At 42.9% G+C, this 10,324-nt stretch overlaps 1 protein-coding gene across 1 annotated transcript; it reads right to left on the bottom strand.

Moving 5' to 3' along the window:
- Window positions 1–908: 908 nt before the first annotated feature.
- On the bottom strand, window positions 909–1,898 carry LOC146632135 (neurogenic differentiation factor 4-like). The gene has a single exon (XM_085354097.1). The coding sequence runs from the start codon at window positions 1,896–1,898 to the stop codon at window positions 909–911; it is 990 nt and encodes a 329-aa protein (XP_085210223.1).
- Window positions 1,899–10,324: the final 8,426 nt, after the last annotated feature.

Below are 10,324 nucleotides of genomic sequence, written 5' to 3'. Positions count from 1 at the left end.
AAGTAAACAAGGCGTGTTAATGTTGGTAGTGTTTAAACGATGGATTCTGATGAATATATATGCTTAAAAATAAAACATTTCATCAAGTAGTAAACAAAAGAAAAAACAGACTTAATTGAACTTTCAGTATTTTAATAACATCAATTGTCCCAAAGGAAACAAGACTGAAAAGAAAAACAGTCATATGTTGCAGTTTCTTTACAATTTTAACCTGAGAATTACAATTTTTGCTTCTCCGCGATCCCCTTTGCAAACCTCCACATTACAGAAAATTTAAAATAAAGACAAACAAACAAATATCTCTCTCTTCGGTCATTACTCACAGAAGATCAGCTTGATCCCCACAAATGAATGGTTTCAAGTGTGAAACTTGAATATAATGGAACAAAAAACTGGACACAAAACAAGGATAAGATATTAGATGGATGAGTCTAAGTGACAAAGAAAAGCTTGGACTACAAATATGTACAAATAAAAACAAAAAAAACAAAAACACACACATCAGAAAAAAATTAATTTACACCATCTTAAATTAACGAATAAATTAAAAATACTTTATGTGGAATAATATCTGGTGTTACCAAAGCTTAATTAGAAGTGCTTATTTTACAGTACCCGGGCAGCTGGACAGCAGCAGCCTGCTATGTCCTTATATCATTTGGTAAATGAGTTTTGGAAAACAATTTATTGGTTTAAGTCAAATATTTTCTAATACTAGCAATGCTGAGTAGTGCTACTCTACTGTGCAAATGTTCCACAAGTGTTAAAAAACAAACTATTCTACAGTGCTTGACTACCAGTCTGTCTACTGAGAGAGAGCCAGCTTCTTTAAATCAGCCTGAGTGTTTGTGAAGGACGGGACTCCATCCTTCAAGTCGTACTGAAGGCTGATGTGGAACCGATCCTCCTCAGTCTCTGTAGACAGATGTAATCTGTCGGGGAGGCATGTGCGGTGGATGATAGGAGTCATATGGCCCCTCTAAGTGTACATCATATCCGGTATGTGTATGATACAGCACCTGCTCCACAGGGGTGGGAGAGTAGCGGTGGGAAGGTGGGTAGTGAGGTGAAGGCTCCTGTTTGGCCACCAGGTTGCTACTGATGCTGAGAGGTGGTGTAGGCGGGCCGTCATATGGAGGGGTTCCCACGCCACCAGCATTGTACTCGTTTGGTGAGTGATTCTCATAGGGTCTTCCCTTCATCGCCCTCAAGTGAAGCAGGTGAGCTGAGTCAAATGTGCCATATGGGGGACTTGGCAGTCCTGGAGAGGAGTAGCTCACCATGCCACCAAGTGTAGGTGGTGGCCGACCTCCATGTCTGTCTTCAGGCCTCATCCCAGGACCCGGAGCTGGTCCCATCTGTAAGCAGCCGGCAACCAGGTTGGTCGTGGGCTGTGACAGTCCCTTACACAGCGTTTCCATGAAAGCCCTGCTTTCTGTGGACAGGCCCCCCTCCAGAGTCTCAGACAGAGCACAGATGTAGTTGCGGGCCAGCCGTAACGTCTCGATCTTGGACAGCTTCTGTGTTTTGGAGTGACAGGGCATGATGCTGCGCAGGTTTTCAAGTGCATCATTTAGGCCGTGCATACGCGAGCGCTCCCTGGCATTCGCTTTTATTCGCCTCGCACGGAAACGCTCCTGCCGGGCCTTGGTCATCCTCTTTCTCTTAGGCCCTCGTCGTTTTGATTCATCCTCTGGTCCTTCCTCTCTGTCCTCCTCATCTTCCTCTGCGTCCTCACTCCCCATCTCTCTGGCCTGTTGGATCATGTCACCTGTTCTGTAGCTGTGCGATGGGGCCGATGGATCCCCATCAGGTGAGCTCATGTCTCCGTCCATCCACTGCAGAGGGCTGACGACCTCCTCACCCTCCCCTTGTCTAACATATGGCTTTATCATCATAGCAATCTGCCAAAAAATAGAGAATAAAGAACATCTTTGTGACACACATGCTGTAATAATAGCAGACAGTATTGTTTATTAGACCTCAGATTCATCATTGTCAAGTTCGTTGTTGTTGGTTTCCAGCTTCTTCTTTTATATAAAGCAATGCATTCAACATGAGTACTGTAATACATACAGTGACTGTACTTACACTAGGATTTGTTTTGAAATTCTATGAATGTTATCTGTTTTTCCTAAACATATGATAATACAAAATATTGGGTTTTTTTCCTAAAGTCATGTGCTGTTGAAAGTATTGCATTAAACTGGAATGTATATTTTAGGTTATTGGTCACTGAGGTCATCCTACATAAGTATTACCTAAATTCTGAATAATTTATAATGCACTGAAATATATTTATTTCTGTAATATTTTGATCAGAGCCTTTTCACATGTGAATTTGCTCCTTTTAACTTTTATTTTATTTATTTAATTTTTTTTTAGCACCACTAAAGAGGAATACTTAGCAGCTTTTGTTTGGACTGAACATGGTGATTCTGGACCTGTCTCAGATTATAAGTGTTCCAGTGGATTAAACAGCTCTTCATAAATCAGCAGGTGATCAGCAGTTTATCTTTCCTGGCTTCATAATAAAGGTGTGTTAGCCATAATTAACAGCCCCACCTCCTACAAATGCTCATCAGTATTATCGTTTGTTTTTCAAGGAACATGTAATCTCTTCTGGATCATGTTTTTAATGCATCATAAAATAATTTTGTAATGACATTGCCACTAATGTTACTAATTTCTGACTGTTGTTTTAATCATGTATGACTACAAAATGTAGCAGGTGGTTAATATTGTTCAAGGATATTTTAGCATAATCTCCTAAACCTAACCAACACTATTTGGTTCCTAAACCTCACCAACGGAAGTGGAAATAAAAAATCAAAAGTTTGCAAATTAAATGAAAGAAATTAAGTATAAGACCAAGGTCAAATGGTGGCGATATCTGGGACTCTCCACCATTTGACCTTAGAACTGAAGAAGCTTCTCGGATGAGAGGTGAAACGTCTTCAAGTAACTTAAAGAAGTCCAGACGCTTTTCTTAGCAAGCTCCTTTGACTCCCAGAAAGATTATACGATGTTAAGGTTGGGGAAGGTTAAGGGGTGAATTAAGGGGTCTGATGGCCGTGGTAACCTGGGGTTAGTGAATACAAGTCTTAAGTCACAAGGAATAAACATCAATAACCTTTAAAACCATTATTTTTGCACAAATAAGTCCTCAAACGGGCCGACGGTTTCAGCACCGGACAGTTCCTGATGCGCGCTTCTCAGCCTCATGTACTTCTGATTGGCCAAACATTACAGCTGCAGAGAGAGGTGATGGCTTTTAATGCTTTTATAGCTACATGAATTTTCCCCTATATGTATTATCTGCTTTACCCGTCTTCTCCCCTTCCCTTGTTCTTTGGGTAATCCCGGTCAACTTGTGAACTGGTAATGCCCCAGCAAGTCACCGACAGGACTTTAATCTGGGCCATCACAGGATTTACTCCGTGGATGAAGCAACGACCATGGGATTAAATGAAAGATCGACATCCCGCAGATCAGTAGCCTGACAGAGGGCTCAGTCTGAATTCAAATAGACATTTTCAAAGGCAGAAATATTAATGTCTCCCCACAAATTGCGTGCCTAAGCAGTTATTGCTGAAGTATATTAAGATAAGCCTTTTGTACTTTTTTCATTAGATATATTAATTTCTTGTTGACTTTACGTGCACTTGCTTTAGTTCAAAATAAAATCCCTATGCCAAAAAAATCTGGTACTCTAAACTGAAAGCAAGTTGCCTGTAAGATACATTAAAATGTAAATTACGTGTAAACAGTGTGTCCACACTGACTCACTCACATGTGAGACCCGCAGAGCCTCTCTCGGCTGCGCTATGAAACATACCGGTGCTGATGTGTCCCGGGACCGCCTCAGGAAGTCTGTCAGATGATATTTGTCCTTTCTCCACGGATCACAGCTCGGTCACACCGTCCATCAAGCAGCGCTGAAGTTCAGTGGCGTCTCCTTGTGCGGAGCTGCTCAGCCTCTCAGTGCGGGTCACTCTGAGGGGGCTCCGGGTTTTAACCTTCACGTTAAAGCTCCTCCTCTTCCCACTCCCATCCAATTCCTGTTGACGCGCTTCGGCTCGCGCGTGGCCGGCCCGTGGCTGTAGCCCCTGGAGCTCAAAGACTTGCGCGCACGCGAGCGCGTGTGTGAGAGATGTGCATAAGCTCACTGAAATTGTCGAGACAAACAGGGGAGGCCCGGGCCTTTGTTGAGGCGCGAGGGCGGCCGCCAAATCCGCAGCACGGTGTCAGTGAACGGAGGGGAGACGCGCTCGGTCGCGTGAGCCTAACTGTATGTGACAGCTCGGAGTTGCGTGTGAGCAGGTGTTTGAGCCATTCCCCTCGTCCAGCATAGGCCCTTTGCGCTGTGGAGATGAGGCTGTTAAACAAGTTCACCTCAACTGAGAGGCCGCTCTGACCAGAAGGGGTAAGTTTGGTCTCCTGAGGTGTGCGCTTAAATGAGCAATGTGACTTCGAGACTCGCTCCAGCCCCCCTCGTCCTCTCTGCGGGACATGGGTGTCTGAATATTGAGGCTTAGCACCATAACCCACATTCACTGACAATGAATGAATGTCTTCGCTTATCAGAATTTGTCACGGTCCTGGGTCTTATGACCCAGTGTTTTGAGTTTCAGTTCTTTTGATGTTCATAGTGTATGTTTAAGCTTATCAGGTTTCCTAAGTTTATTTGTTATCATGCCTAAGTGTTTCTAGTTCTTATTATTTCCCCCTCGTGTTCCAACTATGTTAAATCTCCCTTGCCCTTCGTGTGTTTCATGTCTGTTGTCTTATGTTGTTATGTCTGCCTCTCATGTTCCTGTTTCATTTTGGAGAGATCTCGTGTTTTTATATTATGGATTATGTTTTGAGTCCTTTGTGGTACTGTTTCGTGTTTCCCTAGATCTCAGTTATGGTTATCTTAGGTTTTGCTCTTTGGCTTCGTCATATGGCTTCCCTGTGTTCCATGTTATGTCCATTGTGATGGTTTTGTACCATATTTCAGGTTCCTATATTCTGTCTCCCCAGTTGCTGTTAAGTTTGCATGTTTAGAATTCAGTCAGTGTGTTTCCTGTTTTACTTTGAAGGTCCATGTCTCATGTGAGTGTTTCTAGTTTTGCTTCCCTTGCCTCGTCCTGCTTTATTACCCTCAGCTGTTCCTCCATGTGTCTCCACTTCCCCTAATCACCTCCTGTGTATTTAAGTCCTCTGTTTTCAGTGTGTGATTGTCAGGTCGTCTGTTGTCCACGCCATGTTTCCGATGCCATGCTTCCAATTTCCTTGTCTAGGTTTTTCTTATTGTTTGTTTAGATTCCCCAGTTTAGGTTTGTGTTAATTTTGCTTCAGTTTGCCTTGCCCTTTGTTTGTACCTTTTCTACCAGCCATATTAAACGGCTCGCCTTTGTTAACATTTCAAGTTCTGTTCCCTGTTCCTTGGAGTCTGCGTTTTGGGTCCTTTTCTCAATTCATACAGTCTGCCCTCGCCAGACTGTGACAGAATTATTCAATAGCTGTAAGTTAACCTTGAATTTGAAAAGTCCAGTAATTTCTTTTATTGCATTGAACTTTTATGTCAGTAGTTTGAGCAAATTGCAACACAGTTTTCACTCTGATTTGCTCAAAAAACAAAAAATTATATGGATGCTAGCTCTATTCAGTGTTGACCGCAGAACCTGCTGTATCGCTTCAGCCACGTCACTCTATTCAGTGATGGGGACCATGAAACGTGGCTGAAAGTCTTAAAGACAAGGGAATATGATGAGGTATACTAATGATTAGATTAATAATGATTAATAATTAATAATGATTATACAGATTACATTAACTTTTCAGCTGACTAAGAATTACAACTAAAACACTTGTGACTGTATATTTGACATTTTATTCGACTAATATACAGGTAACGTCAAGTAGGTGGCAAATTTCACACAATGATTTAAAGTCATATTATTTCAAGGAAAGAAAATGTTAGCAATCCAGATGTAAATAGACGCATGCTCATAACCATCCAAAGTTCTCCAAAAAGTGAGGATGACAAATTGTCTTGCTGATTGTTGTCATTTTTCTAAACTGGAGAAAAGAGAGAGCGTGAGATTGGGAATGCTGTACAGGGAGTGCAGAATTATTAGGCTAATGAGTATTTTGTCCACATCATCCTCTTCATGCATGTTGTCTTACTCCAAGCTGTATAGGCTGGAAAGCCTACTACCAATTAAGCATATTAGGTGATGTGCATCTCTGTAATGAGAAGGGGTGTGGTCTAATGACATCAACACCCTATATCGGGTGTGCATAACTATTAGGCAACGTCCTTTCCTTTGGCAAAATGGGTCAAAAGAAGGACTTGACAGGCACAGAAAAGTCAAAAATAGTGAGATATCTTGCAGAGGGATGCAGCAGTCTCAAAATTGCAAAGCTTCTGAAGCGTGATCATCGAACAATCAGGCGTTTCATTCAAAATAGTCAACAGGGTCGCAAGAAGCGTGTGGAAAAACCAAGGAGCAAAATAACTGCCCATGAACTCAGAAAAGTCAAGCGTGCAGCTACCAAGATGCCACTTGCCACCAGTTTGGCCATATTTCAGAGCTGCAACATCACTGGAGTGCCCAAAAGCACAAGGTGTGCAATACTCAGAGACATGGCCAAGGTAAGAAAGGCTGAAAGATGACCACCACTGAACAAGACACACAAGCTGAAACGTCAAGACTGGGCCAAGAAATATCTCAAGACTGGTTTTTCTAAGGTTTTATGGACTGATGCAATGAGAGTGAGCCTTGATGGGCCAGATGGATGGGCCCGTGGCTGGATTGGTAAAGGGCAGAGAGCTCCAGTCCGACTCAGACGCCAGCAAGGTGGAGGTGGAGTACTGGTTTGGGCTGGTATCATCAAAGATGAGCTTGTGGGGCCTTTTCGGGTTGAGGATGGAGTCAAGCTCAACTCCCAGTCCTACTGCCAGTTCCTGGAAGACACCTTCTTCAAGCAGTGGTACAGGAAGAAGTCTGCATCCTTCAAGAAAAACATGATTTTCATGCAGGACAATGCTCCATCACACGCGTCCAAGTACTCCACAGCGTGGCTGGCAAGAAAGGGTATAAAAGAAGAAAAACTAATGACATGGCCTCCTTGTTCACCTGATCTGAACCCCATTGAGAACCTGTGGTCCATCATCAAATGTGAGATTTACAAGGAGGGACAACAGTACACCTCTCTGAACAGTGTCTGGGAGGCTGTGGTTGCTGCTGCACGCAATGTTGATGGTGAACAGATCAAAACACTGACAGAATCCATGGATGGCAGGCTTTTGAGTGTCCTTGCAAAGAAAGGTGGCTATATTGGTCGCTGATTTGTTTTTGTTTTGTTTTTGAATGTCAGAAATGTATATTTGTGAATGTGGAGATGTTATATTGGTGTCACTGGTAAAAATAAATGATTGAAATGGGTATATATTTGTTTTTTGTTAAGTTGCCTAATAATTATGCACAGTAATAGTCACCTGCACACACAGATATCCCCCTAAAATAGCTAAAACTAAAAACAAACTAAAAACTACTTCCAAAAACATTCAGCTTTGATATTAATGAGTTTTTTGGGTTCATTGAGAACATGATTGTTGTTCAATAATAAAATTATTCCTCAAAAATACAACTTGCCTAATAATTCTGCACTCCCTGTATATGCAATTTAGGAAAAGAGCACCACATGCTCTAACAGAGGGGCTTAACATAGTTTACAGGGTAATCTGCAATTCCAAACTATGTGCTTTCACTTTATATTCATTCCCAAGTCGACCACCTTGCCCCATGCTCCTCCCCCCGCATCTTTTCCTGTCCTATTCCACACCTGCAGCCTGAGATGGGAATAGCAGAGCTGGGTCTCTTACATCCCCAGAGTGGAACCGGCAGGGGAATATGATAGCTGAGGCCTCGTGTCCCCATTGCATATGCTTGTAAAACATTTTGTAACAACCTAGCAGAATAAATTTTATTCATTATTCTTCTAAGAGCTTTGATCCAAACTTGAAAAACTTCTCTCTCTTCTAGCCTGTTAATAATTCTATTTAAATGCAACCTACTTGCAGTTTTTATCCGATCTTTATGTTCGACAAGTGGTGCTCGTATGTATGCCATGATGTCCCCTGATCCCTGTGTGCTGGCCACACATGATGAAGTCCTGCTGCAGATGGTCTTTGCTTGAACATATATCATATTTTAACAGTCTGTGGCTCAGATGCTCATCTATTCTCCACTGGCTGCTCAGCCCACTCAGCATGTTCGCATGCTCAGAGGACTCCTCACCTTCTCTAGGTATGAGACGGGAATTTGTTTTAATAAAAAAAAGAAGGACAGATAAAACTTCACTTCAGTACACACACAGACATGACCTTCCTCTGAATCCCCAGTGTTTCTGTGTGTGACAGTGGGGAAAGTGGGTTTTGTCCATCTGTCATACTGGAATTCCATAGAGAGATGCCAGCGCCGCAGCATGAAGACAGTGTGTCTGTTTGTGTTTGTGCGCGTTCTCATGTTTGGGGATGAGGATAGAGCCCATGTGTAGCCTTTAAAAAGTTTTTTTTTTTCTCCATATGAGAAATGTAATGTGAACATGTAATTTGATATGGCCGTAGGTTGTATCGGTGCACTGAGATTGTATCTCTCACTTTGCACATGTCAGTATCCATTTCAACATCTATACCAGCGGTAACAGCAATAACAATACGGTCTTCAAATTGTTTGGAAAACGTACAAAACAACACCAGAGAATGAATGTTGTTCTGTATTTCATGGTCCCCCATCAACTTTAGAAATGGCCAGTCTTCTAAGCCAAACTTGAACCTCCCTCCAGCCCAGGATCGACCCTGGGGAGACTGGGGTGATGGTGACCATGTGTCTTTCTACTAACCATCTCACTGATGGACCCCACCACTGGGTAAAATACACGCCCCTCCCCTCCTCCTCCTCTCCCTGTGGCTGAACCCTAAACCCCCTTAACCCTTTCCTAAACCCCCTGCTGGCCCCCTGTTGAGCGTGCTCATTGGCTGACCGCCTTCAGGCGTCCCTTTTCCACAGGCCCATTGTCTGGCCCCCATAAGCAGCTTTGTTTCTGCGTGTGCAGCTGGGCTAGCCCGCTCAGCCATTAGCCGCAACACGCGAAAGAGAGAGCGGGATAATATAATTACAAAACAAAAGTCAGGTGGCTCACGAGATGTGCCAGGAGAAGCCCATTTGAGGGAGATGCGAGGACACGCTGGCGGGTGGCCAGCTATAATTTGATTATGAAGTTGTGTGAGTGACAAAAGAAACAATTGAATCTTTTTTTTTCTCCCCCTTTTATTTGCCCCACTGTGATTTAATTTGATTCCACTGGGGCTTAAAAAAGAGGGCAGAGTGAAAAGAGAGGAGATTTACTCTTCTAATTTCCAGAGCCACCAGCAAAGAAAATGTAATATGGTCTGACAAAATAGCAAGAGAAATTCTTCCCTGGGCGAACTTTATTGTCATGTTGCTGCAGCACTTTGACTACATGTGAGGCCTAAATCAGATGAATTGCTGAAGGCTGAGTTTTCCTGCGGACTGACTGGTCTTGTGCTCTTGTTTTGCATGAATGCACACAGACTGGTGGACAATGGGATCAGTGGCAGATCCACCTCCTGTAATACTTTCTTTAAACAGGGCAGCAAGTGTGTCCCCCCTGTTCTGTCGGCAGACCAGAATTTATCCTGTTAGTCACCCTAGATGAGTGAAAGAGTAAAATCAACCCCCATACCAGCTGGACACACACATACACATCCATTTATAAAGGCAGAAACGCACAAGCACACACACACACACACACACACACACACACACACACACACACACATTCTTAACCCCACACACTGGGGAGTTATACACACTGGCAGCTTTATGGACAGCTGATAAGAACAGGTTTAGCTGGTGGTTACTGTTCAGAGCAGGTCAAGCAGAACAAGATCTGTTAATGTCTCTTTGTTTCTATAGTTCATACTGCAAAAGACTGCATTTTGTTTTCTGTTTTTTTGTTTTGCTCTTACATAAGACAATAAGCAATTGTGTCAAGTGTGCACACGCTCTTATGACTGAACGGTTAGTGTCAGCGTTGTGCCCGCTCACGGTGTGTAAACGCCCATTTTTTGCCCCATTAGGCACAGCTTGATCGTGCCCCTGGGAGATCGCCACATTCTCATGCTCCGAGAGACTTCTCTGAAAGGTTTCACTGCAGATTAATTGCTGGTTTACAGTTTTGTTTATGCAACTAGATAATCAGAAAGAAACCATCATTAGGAGATAAAGTATTTTTTAATTTATTGCTC

The sequence above is a fragment of the Diplotaxodon limnothrissa genome, linkage group LG5, assembly GCF_057381915.1.
Source record: "Diplotaxodon limnothrissa isolate DT_005_m linkage group LG5, D_limnothrissa_male_GT1.1, whole genome shotgun sequence".
In the NCBI taxonomy this organism is placed as follows: domain Eukaryota; kingdom Metazoa; phylum Chordata; class Actinopteri; order Cichliformes; family Cichlidae; genus Diplotaxodon; species Diplotaxodon limnothrissa.
The sequence above is the reverse complement of the archived record's forward strand: the minus strand, read 5'-3'. Positions and strand labels throughout refer to the sequence as shown.